We start from the raw sequence: 23,119 nt of genomic DNA, 5'->3' as shown, positions 1-23,119 counted from the left end.
ACTACTACAAAATGTATTGTCAGAAAAGCAAATACTGATTAACAAAGGCTATTTGATTATACTGGATCTTTCTATAGACTTTTCAAAGTCAGCAGACATTCTTGCCATGATTTAATTGACTATAATTTTGTAAATCTTTAAGGCTATTTAATTAAAATGGGAAACCGAAATAAGAGAAAGGTTAAATATGAGAAATGCAGAAAGGAAACATATGAATAAAGGAAACATATGAATCTTAATGTAAGCAATTATATGGGTAGGATATTAAGGATGATGGATTTATATGCTATGTAATTAATCTAACGTATTCTGCTCTAAATCTATTTGTAGCAGAAGCTCCTAATGTTCTATTAAGACATAAAATAGACTATATGTTCATAATTCCTAAACTCTAGTTTCACAAAGGAAGATATGTATCTTAAGGTATTTAAACACTAAGCAAAAGCCATACCAGATAGAAACCTTGTAACTTAGTTCTATACTGTAAGAATAACCTCCAGATATAACAAAGAATATCCTATAAGTATGCAATCAATTACTTATCTAAAACTATCAACAAAATTTTCAAGAGAAGTAAAAATAACTTTAGTCTATTGCCAAATAATATTGTGTAATATAGATCCACACTTTAATGACCCTAAATTTGTTTGGTAATTCTACTGCAGGAAACTTTACAATGACATAATATATTGCATACAAGATCTGGCAAATAACGTATAAAAAATGGAAGCCCAAATTTATGACTTGACATTTATTATGCTTTATGCCCGTTATCTTCTTACTGGTTGTTTAGTAGTAAAGCACTTCTGTGCCTCTCGATTAAATCTGTCCTCAGAAGCTCCTAAGTTAATAAATTTAAATATGCATATTTACATACATGTTTACATTAAATATAACAAACATACTTAACATATTATACGGTAAATGTAATATATTATACATATTTATTTATTTCCTTAATATTTAATCCATATTTAAATATTTCCTTCATATTCAAGAAATATAAAATATGCTTTTGGGGTGCCATCTGCCTGGCTCAAGTGAAAGAGTAGGCAACTCTTGGTCTTGGGGTTTTAAGTTCCAGCCCCACATTGGGTGTAGAGATTATTTACATAAATGAATAAACTTTAAAAAAAAGATGTAAAATATGTTTTTAATATTACAATTTGTACCAGGCTACCTTTCAGATCACACTATACATATCTTAAATAAATAAATCAGATAATAATTTTACATATTCAAATACACATTTTTTTAAAAAGGGTTAACTATGTGGGGAGTCTGTTACTCTTTTTAAAAATTTATTTATTTTAGTTTTGGATTTTCAGGGATTTTAAAAAATTGTTTTTAATGTTTATTTATTTTAAAGATACAGAGTGTGAGTGGAGGAGGGGCAGAGAGAGAGAGAGAGAGGGAGACACAGAATCTGAAGCAGGCTCCAGGATCCGAGCTGTCAGCACAGAGCCTGACATGGGGCGCAAACCCACAAACTATGAGGTCACAACCTGAGCAAAAGTCGGATGCTTAACCAAATGAGTCACCCACGTGCCCCAGTTTTTTGGTTTTGTTTGTTTGCAATTGTTGTGATGAGCACTGGGTTGTATGGATGCAATGAGTCACTACATTGTACACTTGAAACTAATGTTACACTGTATATTAACTAACTGGGATTTGAATAAAACCTTAAAAAAACACACAATAAAAAATTTTAGCAATTGGGGCACCTGGGTGGCTCAGTCGGTTGAGCGTCCGACTCGGGCTCAGGTCATCATCTCATGGTTCGTGAGTTCGAGCACCATGTCAGGCTCAGTGCTGACAGCTCAGAGCCTGGAGCCTGCTTTGGATTCTGTGTCTCCCTCTCTCTCTGCCTTTCCCCCACTCATGCTCTGTCGGTCTTTCACAAATAATAAATAAACATTAAAATTTTTTTTTTAATTTAGCAATCCAGAAAAGATGGAAATATATATACTGATTGCAGGCTGTTGCACTGTCCATTTTCCTTTTGCTCTCACATAAATGCATGCAGTGCCTCTTAAAATAAGAGACAATTTTCAGTTTCATTTTTAAATACTAGGCAACAATAAATAAGAGAATAGGGTGCCTGGGTGGCTCTGTCAGTTAATCATCCAACTTCAGCTCAGGTAATGATCTCACAGTTCTTGAGTTTGAGCCCCCCGTCTGGCTCTGAGCAGCCTGGAGCCTGCTTCAGATTCTGGATCTCACTCTCTTCTCTGCCTTCCTCCACTCGCTCGCTCTCTCTTTCTCTCTCTCTCTCTCTCTCTCAAAAATAAAACATTAAAAAAATTTTTAAATAAAAGAGAATGATGATTTTCTGAAAGAGAATGAGATTAATGAAAATGAGGTAACAAAGGAATAACTTCAGGAAATGTTCTTTATTGAAAAAAGCAACATTCACAGCAATGTATATAATATGCCACCTCTTGTGAAAAATGTAAATTCGAGAGGTGGGCAATACTATACATGCATAGTCTCACATGCAAAAGAAACTCTGGAAAAAAGAGTAGACAGTTGTTAGGGGGAAGGCCTCTCCAGGCAGATGGAGACCAGGAATTGAAAGATTTTTAACTATATCTATTTCCATGCCTTGTTTTTGAACCATTTTATAATATTACTGGTTCCAATCACCAAATAAAATTTGAATTGTAAACAATTTAAAAATCAATGACTCTTAATAAATTAAATTTTAAACAATCTTTTAATCCTATGGCTTTGGCATGGTTTTTTTTTTTTTACATTTTAAACAATAACCGTTTCACCCATGAGTGAAGCTTGCCTAAAACAAATGCATTCACGTAGTCTGATAATACCTACAGTAGAGCCATACTCCTACCAGCTTAATCTCAGAGAGCAACAGCTTTGTAGGCCTCAATCTTCTACTAAGAAGTACTTACAAAGGACTGCAAAGCTGAACATGATGTCTTACCCCTTATCCCCTCAGATCTCACCCTCCTGGCCTGTTATTCAACTCTAGCTTCCCTTCTGCCCTCCGGCAAGTTCTTGACTTGACTGCTGACTGCTTTTGGCAGGAGAGCTTCTTCCTCACATGGTTCAAATATCATCTTCTTAGTAAAGCCCACCTAACCACCCTATTTAAAATTGCACACCCACTGTCTTGTGTTCTTTTGGCCTTCCCTTACTGATTTACTCTCTTTCCCCTCTAGAAAACAAGGCAGTAATTTTGTCCATTTCTTTTCTTTTTCTTTTTTTCTTCCTATAAAAGGGCCAGGAATATTCATTGTTCAGTAAGTATTTGTTGAATAGATAAATAATAAACAAAATTCAATGTATCCAAAATGGACCTCCATTTTCCTCACCCTCTGCCCACACCTGAAACACACCAATCACCCACACTCACCCTTCTTCCTTTATTCGCGGTCTCTGGGAATAGTACTAGCATATGAATCCAAAGCCCAGGAGTTACCTTGTAACTCTCCCCCATTACACCCTGTATGTAATTAATCGCCTACTTCTATCAATTTTCTTTCTTCACTAGGCTCCCCTCTACCGCCACTTTTACTCTTTCATCAAGACTCATCTCTCATGGGTCTGGTACCATAGCATCCTAGTTGTCTTTTGTTACTATCCCTAGGAACTAAAAAGTCCATCCTTCCATGCTACAACCATTACCTGTAGCATAATGTAATCATGGCATTCACCAATGAAAAAATAATCTTCAAAGCTCCCCATGATCTATGGAACTGATTTTCCACTCTGACTACTCATTACAATTGCCCAGAGATTTTTAACAATTCTACACAAGTGCTCCATCACAACCACAGTATCTAAACCAATAACATCTTCCCAGGTGATTCTAAGAATCAGTGATCTACAAGGTATAATCCTAAACCTCTGAAGATGATGTACAAGGCCTTTCCTGAGTTCTACCAACAGCTTTTGAGCCTCATTTCTCCTACCTCCAGACATACTTGAAGCAAACACGTTATTTGCCATCATGCTGTTCTTCCACCTTTGCCTCCTCAGGCATCCTGACTTACCTGGCAATGCACCTGTGTATGACATCTAGTTTGAAGGAAGTACTGCACTTTGCTCTTCTCCTTGGGGACTTCTTCCCTTACAATCCTGTGTATCCTATATTTTTCTCCATTATAGCAGTCAACTATAGCATGGGCATGGAAATACTTGCTGAAAATACTGGCTGAAATCAAATTTACCCAAAAAAGTTTGTAAATAAATTACTGTTTCCGCAATCAAACAGATACTACGTTATCTTTTATCCTTTTGAGCTCCAAGTCACCAGTCAATGTTAATGCAATCAAGTCAATGAAAACATTCCACCAATAATTTTAAGAACTCTGTTACTATACATTACTCAAACATATTAAATAAAAACAGGTATAAAAACTCTAGCCTTGCATGGGTTAAAAAATATTTTTTTTCTAAGAATGTTTTAAAATCTATCTTTAATTAAAAAAAAGAAAAGAGTAATATGTGAACCATGAAAAGCAGACCATAAGAAAACCTACAGTTACGAGTGATGGCTTTAAATTTATTATCTTAAATCCAGTCACTAACTCTTTGGAACAGGTAAGTAACAAACATAGACAGAAATGCAGAATGTCGATTTCCCTCCTATGATCTACCCCAAAGTAAAACAGAACAAAAAGTCATTTTTAAGGAATAAAGAATGGACTGGATATTTGAATACAGAGAGCAATTAAAAAAAAAGTTATACAGAGGTCTAAATCTTAGAGCCACATTAGAATCACCTAGGGAGTTTGAAACATCACCTATGTGGCAGGTCTCACCTGTTAAGAGATTCTGATATAATGAGTCAAGGATGGGTTCCAGCATCAGATTTTTTCCGAAGTCCCCCAGGGGATTCAATTGTGCAGTCAGGCTGAGGAAGTACTGAATCAGCACGTTCCCTGCTACAGCAAAGCCCATCTTTCAGAAAGCAATTGCAATAAACCCTTTCCAATCAACGTTCTCTTTCCCATGAGGGTAAAAAAGAATATGAACATTGTACACTGGAAAACATTAATAGTAGCTAAGAGTTATACAGGACTTATTATGTGTCAAGCATTATTCTAAGGCCTTCTAATACGTTTTTACGTCTCACAATGGCTCTGTAAAGTTGGCACCATTTTATACCATTCTGCTTCTGCGAAAATAGCTAACAGCTGCAGAACACTTAACAGTGCCAGGCATTATTGTGAGTGCTGTTATATACATTGACTCATTTAATCCTCACAACCGTTCTAGGAGGTGGGTACTGGGATTATATCCATTTGATAGATGAGGAAACTAAGGCACAAAGAAGTTAAGTTACTGTCTCAGGCCATACAGCTAGTGAATGGCAGATCTACAACTTGAAGCCAAGTATTCCAGCTCTAGATTTGGTTAAAAAACAAATTCTTAGTGGCCTGTGCTTTACCAAAGGCAAAAAATATATCTACATGCCATCAAACCACTAAACGTGCCTTTGTTTTACTCCTCTTCAGTAAATTAATACAAACAAGAGAGGAAGATGTTCACCTAAGAAAACTCAGATAAAGACCCCGTGATCCCAGTCCCAACACACACATCACTGGTGAACCCAAGTGGAGCTCTCCTGACTTAGAATGAAAGAGAATTCGGAAGGATGACAAAAATGGGAAACCCAACTCTGTATCAGACGTGAAAGCAAGACCATGTTAGAAGCGGGACTCCCTCCTCTCTCTGAGCTCCATGAGGACAAGGAAGGTCTATGTGTGTTCACTGCTGATGGAGACATATTTGGGCAAATGAAACCGGCCATCTATGTAAGATGTGAGATGACTGAATTCTAAGGCAGACTAGTTTAAATTTAATTTACCACTGTAATTTTTCTCATACTTCATAACACTCATCATGGGTATTAAATATACTCAACTCACATAAAATTTATTTCTATATATAGGAACATTAGCTTAAAAGAGATTTTTTCATTAAAATGTTGATTGTTCAATGTTTTCATTTGGGCGTGCAAATTTTACCTAAAATTAAACTTACATTTATATAAAAATGTAATAAAAATTATATAACATATGATTATACAATAAGTTATTGAATTAATGAAAATAGACATTTCTAACAATCAACTTGATAGCGAGGTAACCACATTGCTAATTCTAGGCCAAGATGTTAGGAATTCTCTTGGACTTCACTCTGTGCTCCTCAGGTGGGACGGCCATTGGGTCTCTAATCTGGTTTGATTTCTCCATGTGTAGCTAGGGTTTCCATCATCCTCTTGATGAGCAAAGCACAATCATGTACCTGTCCTTAACCAATGACACAACAGATGCATTCTGGGTTCTCACCAGAGAACATGCGTAACTCAAACTTCCTGTTGGCCAACCTACTATGAAACATCTTAGCGAGAAGCAATATCCATGAAGGGCTTTCTGAAAGCTATTCTAAATTTTAAAATAAAATCAAGTAAGGCAGGAGGCAATGGTGCACTTGAACATAATTGCACTGTCTCCAAGTAGAACTCCTCATGCAGAACTGCCCATCTGTGTGGCACTCCTGGCTTATGTTGAGGTGATTTACAAGAAATATTGAAACAATTCATACTGTTCTACTCACAGAAGTGGTGCTGAGTTTTGTGATCCCTCAGAGCCCCTCTCTGTTCTACGGGAAAGATCTCTTTCGGGTCTCAGTATCTAGGTAAAGTTCTCTTTAACAACAGCAAAACATGAGCCCAACCCACATTTTTAAAGATTTTTTTTAATTTTTCTATATTTTCCTTTTTCCTTTATTTCTTCACATTTGAATTTAATTTTATTGCATACTACTTTTATTAGCATGCATATATTTTTTTAAGCTCTCTTTAATGAATGAAACTGAAAGAGACAATGAAAAGTGAAGATGCCATTGACAGTGAAGAATGAGGGACGGAGCTTGAAAAATGACAAATGGTGAGTAAAGATTTTAGAAACTCAATGAATTAAGAAATCCATTCCATTCATTAGTTAGTTCCAAAACAGGGTTTGCTGATTTTTTTTTAGCATTGTTTTGATTTAGTTAATTTAGAAACTTATCACATACTGTGCCATAAATGTCCCACATCTTTCTAAGACAGGATCACCTTAAATGCATGTTACCATTCAAAATTATTTGTATGTGGTTAAGCCTTAACTAGAGTGTTCTTTAATAGTTAGGACAGTAAATGAACAGAACGTTAGAATTCTGAGGGAACGGCAATTCCTTAATTTTTCAGTTTACTCAGGCTTTCTTATTGCTCAATCATATCAAATAATGACTCAGATGACTAAAGACGCTGAATTTTTTATTTTAAAGAAGTTTATGGCTAGCTCAAATACCTCATTATTAAAAGGCACACCTTTGCTCAAAACATGTAACATGTTATTATCAAAGGAAAATGCCGTATCAGTTGCATTACTGAATACATTTATTTGCATGATGAACACTAATTCATTCGATAGAAAAGAGACTGAAATAAATGTTTCTAAAAACATAGGGGGTTTTTTGGAGACCAAGACAAAGCAAGCAGAAGTAAAAAGTTGACTTGGAATTTCTTCAGGAAATTAGTATACTTATGATCAATTAAGGAGGAAAAATATCCAAAGCTTTTAATCTAAGATAGTATTTATGTCGTCATGGAACTTATTTGAAATTGTGTGGAGGCATCTTTCTCACTTACTATTTTCCACAATTTGTCGGAATCATCTTATAAAGCATATGTTGTCACAATTCAAGTGATAAGGCATCCATTAACAATAACAATAAACTAGCTAAGACTACAAAATATGGAAAAACCACACCATGTTTCTCCTTCAACTTGGAATGCAATTTCATTTCGTACAAGGAAGAAAACAATGTAGCAGAAAAGAAGCTGCATAAAATCAATGCATGATTTCATCTGACAAGCGAAATGGGGGTGGGAAGGGTAGGTGTGAGCAGGTTACCACTTTTAGTTAAAAACTAAACTGTGAATAAGAACCAAGAAAAGATGTTTGAACGACTGAATTTTTGATCCAAGTCCCCACTTATGCTTCTCCATACATATTAATATACTCTGGGGGAATAAACCATGTTCATGATACAGCAAAATTAGCATTGTAGAAGAGTGAAGCCCCTAAGTTAACAGGAAGATGCCAGGGAGGATGTACAATAGCCCTTTAAGAATGGCACAACTATTTTAACCTTAATGGTTATGTTATGAAGAACTTATATGTAGTTAAGTTTTTTATGGTATAGCTCTCTGGTATTATAAGCCCAGAGAAACACTTCCAGAACATATCCTTTTGTGAAATAATGGAATTTTCTAGGGTGTTTATAGCCTTTAGGGGGCCAAGATGAGACATAAGACATTCTGGCTTGAAATTAACTCTTTAAGGAATCTAATAAAAAATCTGTTTAGTCCTAAGAAATGGTTTTTAAGCCCATAGAGAAATATCTTTATCAATATAGAGCTATATTTTATTCAAAACAACATTTAATTGAATGAAATAAAGACACATGCATTCTCTGGCTCCATTTAACTATAAACATTAAGAAGATAAATACACACCGTCTGAAGATGAGTCTTAGATGAAATGTAAAACTCCCTCATAGGGAGAAGAAGAATCATTGAAATTAAAATTACTTAATGCTTGAATATAAAGGATCGCACTAAAACAGAAACCAAAGAAATAGAACTTGCAATTCTCCTAAGGCACATGCTGAAACTGGATTGGCTGAACTATTTTTTTTTTTTAACAGTGAGGACTTTCTAGTTACTAAAAATACACCTACAACAAAGGAAGTATAACTATATTATATGACACACAATTCTAACAGCCAAGTTGGAAAAAAATTCTTCTGTAAATTATAGTATTTAAAATACATATCTCATTCTCACTAGAAAATCATTTCATCTTCTAGAGAATATTTTAATAAAAATTTCAACATGTGCGTTATCTGCCTCAAAATATCAGGACTCATAAGCATACCTGGGCCAGGCAGTTAAAATAAACATGCAAGGAAAGCCTGTTGTTAGAATTAGGATATGAAGGGGACTGAAGACTGCCGGCCTCTGCTAAAAGCATCTGAAAACAAAAACAGAAAACCTTAAAACACTCCATGAGCCAAACAATGTTTAAGAGCCATATGCAGCCTCCCAAGCTGCCAGATTGCAGCTCAGAGAACTAGAAAAACAGTAGCCAAGATAGAGCTCTACCACAAAAGCAAACTTAGCCAACAGTAGATGCCAATAAATTCTCACACTCACAGAATGAATAAAATAGAATGATTTTTCACGAACATGCTTTAGTTAGTAATCTTTACTTATACAATTTGAGGTATAAATGAGTACAACAGCAACCCATGAAGTGTGTTGATTAACATATGCCATATGTCCTAGGACTCTAGATGTTTCTACCTCCAAGTACCAAAGGGAGAATCATAATTCTGACTCTCCAATGGTCTTAGGCACACAGAGAACCAGTCCATCTGAGGCTGATCAGCAACTAAAGGCCTCCTTAGTCAGGAGAGGTCAAGTCATTCCTGGGCCCTAGGAGTGATCTGGGCGCACATTCTGTGATCTCTTGCGACATAGGGGCTGGTCTATCATAAGCACGTTAATTTACTAAGAACTTGATGAAAAGTGGTGCATACCAAATGCATTTGTAATCTATTTTATATATCATTAAATACAGAAAGAAAAAAGTAAAAGGGGAGGAGATGACAGAGAGAGAAACAAAGCAAGAAGCCCCCATGCAAGACATTCTTCCCAGACCATGAGGACCTTACCCCAGGGAGGAAGTAAAGCTATCCATCATTTCCTGCAAAAGTGAGCACCACAGGAACAGGTTCTAGCTACTTGAAAGCCAAGTTCCTGGTGTTCATATAGTTGATTGCAGAATGAGACACTATTAACCTCTGTTTCTACTGAAAATTCCAGAGAAACTTAGAAAAAGGGGCTATTGTTCTGGCAACCCATCTAGAAACCTATACAATAATTTTTTTTTTTAATATTGAGTCTGATCTATTTGAGATTCCTTAAATATATATATTAGATCATCACTTGTTATATAATATTTTCCACACTGTTATTTTAAGATAAACTATTATTATGGTGCTCAAAGACTGAAGCAAATATGTGTAATGCATCATTTAAACATGCAGACTTCCATGTTTTATAGTAAGTTCTACTGACATGGAATCCCCATACTTTCAGTATTTTTGAAACTTTCTTGTTCTTTGCCAAAAAAACCTTAAAGTTGGATTCTTTAACTGAAAAGAATTCAGTTTATTTTTAGTTGGACTCTTTTGATATAGACAAATCATTCATTACTAATCATTAAAAAATATAATAAAATATCGATGAATCCATGTTATGTATAATACATGATCTATTCAGCAACAATTATGGTTATAATAATTAACATTTATTGAAAAATTACTGTGTACTAAACACTATATGAAGGGCTTTACGTAGGTTTTTTTCGCCAATTCACTTAATCTTCTCCAAAAATTATGTAGCAGACACTGTAATAATGTCCAATTTCAGTTGAACTAAACAAGGCTCAAAGAACTAACTTACCAAAGACAACAGAACTCAAACCCAAGTTCAAGTGTATCCTCTTTTTCTCTCAATTAATGCTAAATTGTATATAAAACAGAGAAAGTACACTTTCATTGAACAGTAAATAATACTAAAAGATTTCTAGGTTTTATAAAAATTGTAATTTATCATAAAGAAAAGCTACAAAGTCTATATAGTTTAATTATGTTTGCCCAATCCACTTCCTGGAAGATCTTCAAGCCTGTTTATCATTTTTAAAAGATAATATTGCACCATGAATGCTTCATATATTTAAACTCAAAATTCATAGGCAGTGCTCTTAACTCTGTAAGAACTTTCATTAGGAGGAAAAGCCAAAGAAAATTCTGAAATCCATGAAAGGTATAGATAAAGGAAATTCAAGATTTTAAGAGAATTCTATCACAGATGGATCTTTTAAAAGAAAAAAGAAAACAAAGTTAAAGATCCTTTCATAGCTTGTTATACGACCAGATGTACAATTTCATCTTTACTGAGGACACCAATGTACAGTAAAATAGAGGAATCTTTTCAAATAATGTGAACAGTAGCAAAGAATGGACATCATATGAACTAACCTAAAATCTAAACTGGAAAACCCTAGTTTGGCTGTGATCCAACTGATCTACTCAGGAGTCCCATATAACACAGAACGCATCCTAATATTAACATGCTTAAATTATTACTTAATTGTATATTTACCATTACTAAATTTATTAACAGATGCTATTTAATAAATACCTTGGCCATGAAATGTTCCATCATTCCTTTAAATAAGACCTGAGACTTTGTACTACCAAAGCAATGTCCCCTCAAAATTCTGTTTAAATAGCCGTGAAAAACTGATATTCCAAAACAAAGTAAATTCTATGTAATTGTTTAGCAAAAGATAAAGTCAACCTTCTAAAACAGCACAACTTGAGAGAACAATATTTTCTTTTGCGAGGAACAAAAGATAGAAATGATTTCTTCATATAGATTGTGAACTCAGTTGATAACCTAGTATGAGTGTAAATTTAAATGTATTTTGAAAAGTTAATGAAAATACTGTGATCCTGATGTTACATCTTGTAAGATTTGCAATTTCTTGGTTTATCTGTTCTTTTATGTCAAGTTTATGATACGACCTAAAGTTCCACTATAAAATGCCTATATTAAAAATAAAATATTAAGTCGATTCTTGAGCATGTAGGTCACCTGAGTTTACTTTACTCTCCTGGAACATAAATGGGTACACAGCTAGATGAAATGGGTTCACAGCTAGATGAAGACGGCAGGATCAACGAAAACTTGAAGGGAAGGACATTTAAACAAAAGGTTCCTTAAGACCTTCTATGTGATGTTAAGGCAATAAAGTACCAAATAAAACATTATAAATTTCCATCTCTATTTTTAAATATCAATAATTTTGTTTACTCATCCATACAGAGTGAATGTCTCCAAAGTTGTATCTTCATATAAACAAAATCAACCTAATGTGTTTTCTATACTGTGTATTTGTTTTATGCCTTTCAGTTAGTTTTATGGTAAATGGAGAAACAAATATTTTTCAGTGAGTTTATTCTAAAATACCTATTTTTAACTATAATGTTCTTGCATTGCAAATATTTTTATTCTACAGGGTAGCCATAGTTATACAAAAGAAAAATTACAATTTTGGTATCAAAAGAAGTGAGGTAATAACAATTTTAAATTTGTATAGTACATATTCCAAATAACTATTTATTGATAATTTTTAGTTTCTTTAATAGACAGAAGAAATATTCCCTAAAAGTGTAAATACCACAAAGTATTAAAGATAAAGCAAAATTAACTAAAGTAATTACACAGTAATTACTAAAGTAATTACAAAGTAACTGTGTAATCTTGAGGTATCGTGACTTCTCAAGGAACCTATTTTCATGTTTCTTCTATACCGGGAGACAAGAAAAATTTGAAAAGATAAAAAAATGAGTTAAGTTATAATTTACATATGTGTGCAACTGAGTATATCAAACTCCAACGACCTGAAAACCAAACTACTCAAAACTGCAATACACCAAATGTTAAATCAAATTTTTACGAACACTAACCTTTAGGAAAACTATTTCAAACAAAATTGTATTTCTCTTCAAAACAAATTTCTGAAGGAAAAAAAAAAATCCCAGAGTATTTCATAAAACTAATTACCACAATAAAAGAACAGTTCCTAACTCAGATTATATAAACAACAGCTGCTGTTCAGGAAATAGAACGGCAGACAGAGACCAATTGTAGGGAACCAGTCATAATACTAAACAGTTACTTAACATCTTCATAACTTCTTCTATTTTCCCAGGTAACAAGCCCCCTTTATTTTGTGAATAAATCTATCATAAATGATACCCTATGAGTTAATTTTTCCTATGATTTAAAAACATACATGTTAAATTTCCACTTGAAAATCTCCCAAGAAAACTTAAACTGTTCGGAAACAAAGAGATGCAATTATACACCTAACCAAAACAACAACAGCAACAACCAACCAAGTACCAAATGCTAAAAGTTACAACCCAAGAGAATAAAATTAGTCCCCTTGTTAGAGACAGGAAATGGATAAGCACGTTTATCAACACCAATAAAGCAAATAGAGGGGAAAGAGCATCTTCCAGAGATGTGACCATATATACAGATTCCTGCTGAAAGTTAAGGGCCATGCTAATAAAAAACACCTCCCACAGGCCTCGGCTCTGTGAAGAAAGTTATTCCCCACAATCACCCTTGTGTCCATACACGGCTGATGCTGTTATTTCCAAGCAAGAGAATAAACATAGTCATTGCCCCAGGCAATAAACTGGCAAGAATCTATAACATGTGAACATTTTCATCACAGCCTGTCTTACCTCGTAAGACCAGACGCACTGAGTTCCACCAAAGCGTCGAACACATCGTCCTACTTCCACGTCCTCATGAGTCGTGTACATTTCTCTGAGGCATTCACCAATATGTGGCACCATCCTCCTGAGAACCTCTCGACTGAAGATCATGCCAGGTCCTCCCATACAGAAGTTCTCTCCAGGCTCCAGCCCCAATTTTCCAAGTTCTTCAATGTTCCCCAGGCCAGTCTGGCCCAGGTAGAGAGGCTTGCTGCTATTGAGTGATCGAAGAAACTCTTCTAACTTATCACCTACAAAGAGAAAGGCAACAATCTCTCCTTTTCCTAATTTCGTAATCATTTAGAACATACAAAGTAAGGGAAAGACCTTTCAACATTGTGCACAAACTCCCCAAAAGTCATAATACAGCTGAAAGGAAGAAAGACCTCTCTGAATATTCTATTACTTTAAAACTATGAAATTTCCGTTACTAATTAAGTCATAATAAAATGTTCTTAACCTTCTACTCAAGGTCACTGGAAAACCTTAAGTATAATAATCACCAGACTTTTTTTTGTAAAAGGTGAGATTATGATAAAGAGATTAATGATAAATTTCTTAGCATATCTGAGTTAATGATAAAATTTTCAGAAAATAACAACATTTATATTCAGCACTGATTGGCAAATTGTTGATATCCGATTAGTATTTTTTCCTGATAAATTGGCCGTGTTTTGTCCTGAACTAAACTTGAGTCACATACAAACAAAAATTGAGAGAGAGAAAGAATATTAAAGTTGTGTTGGAATTTAACTTGGGAACGTCGAAAAGCACCTTTTTGGAAAAAATAAACATTTGTTAAAATAATAATATAATTGGTTTCCTTACAGTATGTAAGTTCATCAAGAAAAACCATTTAAACGTCAAATTGTGTAGCTAAAACACATTTGGTATTCTACAAAGCGACACAATGAAGTAGCCACCTTCTTTATATTCCCAGTCAGCATCTTTACTATCGTTTTTTGATGAGAACTCATCTGCAGTCATTTATCTTGAAGCCACGCCACACCTCCCCCCCCTCCCCCTTGGATTTCAGTGAGTGTTAGCTATTATTGGGTTCTTAATTCAAAATGCATTTCATTCTTAATAGAGATGGAATGAATATGGCACTTCAGTGTTCTGAAGGACAGTCTTTCAAACCATTAAGAGAAATGACAGAAGTGGATGCTGTTCGTGCATTTTAGAAATTCTCTGTCAAGTGTGGCAAACTTCTGCCAGGAAACCTTTGGGACTTCAACCATACGCAGAAGACAAGGGGACTAGAAGGGATCTATCACTTACAGCTATAGGTAGCTATACATCTGAAATCTGTAAGATACCGTATTCATTAGAAAGGCAACCATTTATTTTTGTATCGAATCACCAATGGAATGACTTCGCTCTTCCCAACCTAGCCCCAAGAAATCTCTAGTTATTACTCCACACCCACTCCCTGAGCCAAAACGGAATTTGTTTGTTTTTCCTTGAATCCTGTGAAAGACCACCTGGATAAGGAGAAAGCAACGAGGCTTTCTTAACAGTAAGGGAGCGCTGCCCCCCTTTGACCAAGAAGCTGGGAAATGGAGGAAGCCCTGGGAGACCCTACTTCAACACAACCCTGAGACTTCCCTTGCGCCCATCTCCATCTCCACAGCGGGCGGTACTGGGAAGATTTACTCCCGCTCTTAGGAACTTCTCTCTGCTGAGTTTAGAAATCTCTGGCCAGAGCCACCCACGATGAGGGTGAAAGACCGCGCCTCTTTTAAAACTGACAAAGTTTTCTCCTGCTGTGGCTGCGCGTGGTTTTGGGGAAGGACTCCAAGCCTCTGCTTATCGCCGCCGCCACCAAGATGGACTGGAAAGGATCCACACTAGTACATAACATGCTCATACAGCTTGGAGCTCCTGGGGTCTGGATAAGTCACCCGCGCTCTCACCTTCTGCGCACCACCAATTCCTGAAAATGCTCTCCTCCGCCCGGGGTTTTATTGAGGTGGGCGGGGGGCGGGGTGGGGGTTAGGGCCCGACTCTGTGCAACACTGCTGTGGCTGGAAGGAGGTGCGCGCTGGAGCGATGTGGGTGTGGGTGCTCAAGGACTCCCGGTGCTTGACGGGGTCGTAAGAGAGGGAAGGAAACGCAGACGGAGCGGTCCCGAATAGCGAAAATAATTCCTTAATCTCACCATTTCTGAAACCGCTCTAGATCCAATCAAAACAAAAGGGTTGTGGAATAAAGCTAGAACACCCGTATCCAGACCGGCTCTCGCCCGCTTCCTCGGTCTTCCCTTCCTTTACTGAGGACACGCCCCTCTAGATAGATTTGGGAAACTACTACCACCCGGGCTTTCGGAGGAGGACAGAGTAGGAAACGCCTTTGGCTAACCCTAAAGTCCCTTTCCTCAGCGTTGACACAGAGTGAGGAGTAGGGGCAAGCGCTGGGCGGAAAGGAGAACAGCAAGAGTGAGAAAGGCTAATAAAACCGGTCAGGTGTGAGGAGGGTCCAGACTGCAGCAGAAGAGGAGGAGCGGACTAGGCATGGTGGGCGGATGCGAGGGGTGGGGACCGAGGGCTGGGGGCTGCAGGAGCTCAGAGCACGTGCTGGCAGCCAAGCAGAGAGGGGCTGGGCAGGGATTAGGGCTGGTTGCAGAGGAAGGATTCGGGAGAAGAGGGTGGGGGGCAGCGGGCAGGCGGGACAGCCGGCGCTGGGAGGTCACCTTTGATGTAGACATCGTCGTCGGCGCGCATAAACCACTCATACTTGTCCAGGTAGTGGTCGTGCATGTACTTGATCATCATGAAGGACTTTTTCTGGGGAGGGTAGGAGTCGTCCACCCCCGGTAGCGCGATGACAGGCAGGGGTGGCGGGGGCTGGCTCATTCCGGCGTTGGGGGGCTGCTCACTGGAAAAAAACTCCACGCGGCCGGGGATGAAGCGCGCCCAGGTCCGCTGCGCCGCTAGCGCGCGGCTGCCCAGGTACTTCTGCGCGGTCATCACTCCCACATACAGGAAATCCCGGGGTCGGGAGCTCGGGGCGGCAGCGCCCCCGTCCCCGCTGCCGTTGTGGCTACTCCCCGGCCGGCCGCTTCTCCGCTGCCCAGCCGCGCCCCCGTCCTCCTCCTCGGGTTCCCCTTCGGCCCCGGGGGCGCCTGGCAGCCCCGTTGCGCCTTCGGGCTCGCGTCCTCGCCGCCGCTGCTGCAGCGGAGGTGGCTGTTGCCAGGGGCTGCTCCGAAAACTGGTTGCTCCAGGCGCTGCCTGTGGCAGCGGCGGCCCCTGAAGCTCCTGGCGCGCGGGGGGCGGCGACTGCTCCAGCCGCGGCCGGGGCTGAGGTTGGGGGAGCGGCCGCTGCGCGCCAGCGCCGGGGCCAGCGGCCGAGCGGCCGTAGTAGGAGCAGAGGCTGGAGCCGCGTCTCTTCCTCTCGCTCAGCTCGGCCACTCTGGGGGCGATGAGCCAGGACGCGGCGGTGAAGCCCAGCACCAGCCCCAGTGCCACGCTCATCCACGGGCGGCGGGAGCGCACGGCCATCGCGACTGCCCCCGGCGCGGACGCTAGCTGAGTGGCTGCGGCGCTGCGCGCGGGTCCCGCGGCTCACACCCGCCCCTCCTCCGCCTCAGCGCCCCCAGCCCGGGCCGCTGCCCGCCGCCGAGGCGCCGACGCCGGCTCACGGTCGGGGCGCTCCGGGCGCCTGGCCCACTGCGGGTTGCCGCTGCCGGCCGCGCTCCCCCGCTCGGCTCTAGGTCCGGGCTCCGAACGAGGGTCGGGAGTGAAACTTCTCCCGGCGGCGGCAGTGGCGGCGGCAGCAGCGAGAGGAGCTGCTGGAGGAGGAGGTGGAGCGGCGGCGGCGGCAACGCGTCCGCTCCTAGGCTGCCACCCTGTCACTGGCGCGCCTGGTCCCTCCCTCCTCCCTCCTTCCCGAGCCCCCGCCCTCGCTCTCCGCCTCCCGCTCCCCCCCGCCGCCGGGCTCCGGACTGGCCCCGAGGAGGAGCCACGAGCAGCACCGCTGCCAGCCCGGGAGAAGCGAGAGCCGCGCTATTTCCCCGTCACCCGCCCTTGGACGCCCCCCGTCCCCGCCTCGGTCCAGAGCCGGCCTCCTCTCCGGAAGGAAACGAGCCCGGTCGGGCCGCCTCCGGCTTCCAGCGCCGACGCCCCCTCGTTCCTCCTCCCACGGCCCTAGCTCTCCGTCCCATTTCCCGTCCCGTCCCGCCCCTCCGCCGGCCTCGCAACTCCCGCGTCCGGGGGCTCCACTGCCCTCCTCCCGGCGCGTCGGATCCACTGACCTCATCGGCGGAGCTCGGGTCCCAGAGCCCCCGGCAGGCGCCCGCAGCTCCCGCCCCGCTCGCCTCCCCCGGCCCACAGCGGGTGACGTCCCGGCGTGACCCTTCCCCACTCTGCCCCGCCCAGGTCCGTGCGCGCTCCCCTCTTCGCGTTTGCGGTGCTTTTCGCGTCTCCCCTGCTGCTGCTCCTCCGTGTCTCTGCTCTCCGCTCGGTGTCCCGCGCACTGCTGGGGGAACCATCTGTCCCATCCTAGGTCCGGGCTCTAGGACCTAGGACCTCACCTCCCAACCTTCCTAACTTCCCAGTTTCGCTTGCCTCCTTCACCAGTCCTCTCCAGTCTATGCAGAGCACCGCTGTCCCTAGGTGTGTCTCCTAAGAAAATCTCAGAGGCAGACACTGACAGATAACGGTGAGTGGGGACCCAGTCCCCAAAGAACATAAAAATCCCATGTTCCCCACCTGTTGAGTTGGGAAGTGTGGGGCTGGTTCCTGGTCTCCGCCTCAGTTCTCCTACTGGCCTCTTGTCTAGAAGTGAGAACCATGAACTATTTTCAGTCTTGGTAAAAGACTTATTCACTGGGAGAGGCCAATGATGGAGAAATGTGAACAAATTCTAGAGCCAATACCCAGAAGATTCAATTTAAGAAAATTCTTGTTACCCGCCCTCAATAAGTAAGCTTAATCAGAAAATAAAATAGAAAATGTAATTTTTATTCTTGCCTATAAACTTTTTTATTTTCTTAGGCATGACAGGAAATGTCTTATTTGTCCAATTAGCAAGAAAGACATTCAGCGACAGAATCTCAAAGGAAGTTCAATTATATTGGCCAAGATTATTGAAAGTTACATGATGAAGAAATTGCCTGAAGATAGGTAACATTTTGAGGAAGGGGACATTTAAAAACTCTACAGAAGTTGTGAGTCTAATAGTTTGAGGTGCGCTTTGGCATTTCAAACCCTTTCCTCTTCAAATTTCATTCTTCTGTTTTGTACATCAAACGCAAAGGGATGGTATTGAATAGCATTAGACATAGGGCTCAATCCCGCCAGGTGCTGGCGGCTTCCCTGGAACAGTAGGCCTGGCCAGAGCCCTCAGAGGAGTGGTTCTTTCCACACCAGTCACTGGCTGTGCATGAGCTCGTCTGACTAAATGTTTCATCCACTAGACAATGAAGCTCCTTTTCCATGTCGGTGTCTTGCCCAGAAACACTTGAGAATACAGATTATTAAGCTCTTTTTCAAAGTTTAATTTTAGTTAGAATACAAAACTAATCGAACCACCCCTTTCTGATTTAAAAATACATCCTCCTAAGAATTTTTTAACTTCCTAGAATAGTTCATTAGAACTCTCCCTATAATGGAAATTTTATTTATCTGTTCTGTCCTAAGGCAGCCACTAGCCATGTATGACTGTTGAGCACTTGAAATGTGGCTAATATAGTTGAGGAAATGAATCTAATTATTTTTTAATTTTTTAAAATGTTTGTTTATTTTTGAGAGAGAGAGAAATAGAGTGTGAGTGGGGAAGGGGCAGAGAGAGAGGGAGACAGAGAATCTGAAAGAGCCTCCAAGCTCTGAGCTGTCAAAACAGAGCCCGCATGGGGCTCAAACCCACAAACCGTGAGATGGTGAACTGAGCTGATGTCCAAATGCCCTGAACCACCCTAATGTGCCCCTAATTAAGTTTTATTTAAATAGCCCTATATGTCTACCATGTTGGACAGTACATCTCCAGAGGAAATCCATAAGGTGTGGTGTGGACCATAAGACGTGATCATAAGGTACGGTCAAGTGTGAAGAACACCTATACACCAGCTTACTTTCCCCTGAAATATCCAGCAGGGTTTCATTCTAATGAGTGCCATTCTTTTAGAAGATCTACAAAATCATTAATTCTCATTGGCCACAAATAACCCACTCATCAGCTGTTATAATATTGCAAGATAAAGTTAATTTTATTCATTCATGTATTCAATAAATATGTACTAGAGATTAAGTATTAGGGTGGAAATATCAACAAGATATTCACTGCCACTTCTCATGAAGTTTATAATTCAGCGAGAAGACAGACATTAAGCGCCACACTACAAAATGAATACAGTGGTGACAAATTATATGAAGGGGAAGTACTTAGAAATTATTTACAAGAGCATCTGATTCATTCTGGGAGTCAGGGGAGCTACTTGGAGACACTGAAATAAAAAGTATTGAAATGATGTTCCATACTGGCTAAATGACCTAGGAAAATTATTTAAATTGTCTGAACTTTAGATATCTAATCTGCAAATACATTTCTGTGAGGATTAAGACATTATATATAAGTGCTTAGCCCAGTATCTAGTTCATTGTAGGCACCCAGGAAATGTTAATTCTTCTCATTTTCCAAACCTTCATGATAAAATGCCTCAGATATCTCTTTACTTATTTTTAGTGATATTTATCCTTTCATTTATTTAACACATATTTATTTAGTATCTACCAAAATCCAGGTACTATTCCAGAGGAACAGGAATAAACAAAACACAGTCCCTGACTTCATGGGGGTTATTCTACTAAGGAAATATTACACACACGCACACACACACACACACACACACACACACACACACACCCATGCAAGCATGCACACAAACACATATAATATGCTAGGTGATACAGGTTTTTTAAAAAAGTGGGTAGGTACAAGTGTTCTGTGAGGCCATCTTAAATTGATTGGTCAGAGAAGTTCTTTCTGATAATTTTAGCACAGAACAGAAAAAAGTGAGGAAACTAACCATAAGGATATCTGTGGCAAGACTTTCCAGGAGGAGAGAACAGCCAACACAAAGGCTTGAGATATACATGGTTATGTTGAGGAATAGCAAAGAAGCTGATGTGAGTTGGAACTGGGAGGGAGCTGGTGACCTGGTGGTCATTTAGGCTAGCGCCATTCAACAAAATCAGAATGTGAGCCATAAATGTCAGTCCTGTAATTTAACTTTTTTCTTGTGGATAGAGTTTTTTAAAAAGTGGTGAAATTAACTTAAATAACATATTTTACTCAACTCAGTGTATCCAAAATATTATTACTGCAACTTATATATAAATAATAATATAAAATTATTACGGAGAAAAGTTACATTCTTTCAATCAGTCCTAAGTTTTCCAAATCCATTGTGTATTTCACATCTTAATAGCACATCTAAATTCAAACTAGCTACATTTCACATGTTCAAAAGACACATCTAGCTAGTGTCTATCACATTAGACTGTGAATATTTTGAGGCTTAAAGACATTTGTAAAGTCTTGGTCTTTCATTCTGATTGATAACGAAGGTGTTGAGTAGAACGGTAGTATGTTTTTTATTTACTTATGTTTTACAAGGACCACTCTAGCTCCTGTGAGAAGAAAAAGTTAGGGAAGGACAAGGGTAGAATCAGGGAAAGCATTTAAAGCATTACTGAGGTGACCTCCGTGACATCCCACACAGTGGGATTTTTATTAAGTAGAAGTTTTAAGAAAGCTTTTCCTAAGAGTGTAATTTCGTATATGTTGAGATTCCTCAGGCTATTTATTTGGTATTTCCCAAGGTCAGTGAAGTAATTTTCCCATACTTACTTTAATTTTGAGATACATGAGTTTTCAGGTAGATGCTTTTCTGGAAAATTTCTACCAAGGACTACATTTTTTTATTAAAACAAAGAATAGGGTAAAACATTCTAGGGAAAAGTTAACAACAACAACAAAACCTGTATTTGAATAAGAGGGGTGGTAAGTGACAAATTTGTATGGAAACTTTTTATCATTGAATAAACATACTAAATGTATACTAAAATATAGCCAGATCTGAATACTACATTGAAAGAAAGCTTGCAGAAGTGTATATAATTCTAATATTGCTGACCAAAAATGATAAGATTGTTGTTCTTACCTAAACAAGAATGTTTCAGTAGGTACACTAGTGAACCACTTGATTAATCTTGATGAAGCAGCTCAGCAGATTTTGAGGAAAGTAATAACAACAAAAGCTCCTAAAAAGTATGATGTTTTCCAGAAAAAAAATGCAAAACTGATTCCCTGTCTTCTGTCAATCCTTAGCAACTTTAACCAACCCGAAATCAAGTCTGACACACTTACAGAGAGCCATTCAGCAGACTTCTTGGAAGGTACTCCATTCCATGTTTGAACTGATTGGAAAGAATTAGCAAGAACTTCAAAATCATAGACAAAGGCACAGATGCATTTAAAAGGGTGGCTATCATAGTTTGCTCAGGTACAAGAGTTAAAGGTAAATATTTAAATATATGGTTCAATGTACGGGTCTGCTACTAGGTGCCAGTTTAGGCTAGTTCTGACACTTCAATTTAGTATTTTACTCTGATATTTAGAATGTTATCATTTTTTCTTGACAGACCAAGGCTGAGCTGATTTCATTTGTGTGAAACAACTGTGGCATCTAGTGGCTAATAATCATAATGTAATTCTGTTTGTTTCTGAGGGGTAGATTGTGTTATATGGTATTTTTGACATTGCCAATCAATAGCTAGAGGAATCTCAATACACAGAGAATTAAGCATAGACACATAACAAGATGACTAATTATATGTTTGTTTCCTCAGAAATCAGCACATGAGGGAGTGATAGAAGTTCATATACTGAAATAGGAAAAGGTAATTGTTTAGAGCACATGATGAACCTAGGTAAGTTTTAGAGCCTAATTCTAATTAACATTTAGTTAATCAACTTGAAAATGTAGGGTTTTGGTTTTTTACACTGACTGGCTATTTGATCATGCTAAGGAATTATTAACTCCTTGTTTAGATATGATAATTATATTGTGGCTATGTTTCCAAAATAAAGTTCTTATTTTTTCAGAATTATATACTGACATTTTTGTAGATGAGCTAGCGTGCAGACTGGAATTCAAATAACATAGGATTGAGGGAGGTGCTAAGTGGATGGCGATGTGGGTGGAGCTTGGCTGACCAGGGATTGATAACTGGACTGGGTTATTACTTTTGGGTAGATTTGGAATTTGCTGTAATAAAACCCTTAAAGAAAATATTTTGTTTAAAATCAACACACATACGACTTTTAAAAAAAATATTTATTTATTTTTGAGAGACAGGGAGACAGAGCATGAGTGGGGAGCAGCAGAGAGGGAGGCACAGAATGTGAAGCAGGCTCCAGTCTCTAAGCTGTTGTACAGAGCCCCCGACATGCGGCTCGAACTCACAAACCATGAGATCGTGACCTGAGCTGAAGTTGGATGTTTAACTGACTGAGCCACTCAGGCACCCTGACTTTTATTTTCTGTAGATTTATCTGAGTATGAAGATGGTTCTTTCTTCAAAATCATCAATGTACTTTGAGAAGAAATAAGACTCCCGCTGTCACTTATGGAAGAGACAAGAGGTGACCCTCTCAGAATTAAAACTTCTACTTC

At 39.4% G+C, this 23,119-nt stretch overlaps 1 protein-coding gene across 1 annotated transcript in view; it reads right to left on the bottom strand.

The window, feature by feature from the left end:
- The window catches only part of CHSY3 (chondroitin sulfate synthase 3), a 284,180-nt gene extending 266,894 nt beyond the window's left edge, over positions 1 to 17,286 (bottom strand). The window contains exons 1-2 of the mRNA XM_045487784.1: positions 16,136 to 17,286; positions 13,411 to 13,694 (exon numbers count right to left, since the gene is read on the bottom strand). Of these exons, the coding sequence (XP_045343740.1) occupies positions 13,411 to 13,694; positions 16,136 to 16,943 (1,092 nt within the window). The 5' untranslated portion in view covers positions 16,944 to 17,286. The remainder of the gene's footprint in view (positions 1 to 13,410; positions 13,695 to 16,135) is intronic.
- Positions 17,287 to 23,119: the final 5,833 nt, after the last annotated feature.

This window comes from Leopardus geoffroyi, chromosome A1, assembly GCF_018350155.1.
Source record: "Leopardus geoffroyi isolate Oge1 chromosome A1, O.geoffroyi_Oge1_pat1.0, whole genome shotgun sequence".
NCBI lineage: Eukaryota > Metazoa > Chordata > Mammalia > Carnivora > Felidae > Leopardus > Leopardus geoffroyi.
Note: the sequence above shows the minus strand (reverse complement) of the source record. Positions and strands in the feature narration are given on the sequence as shown.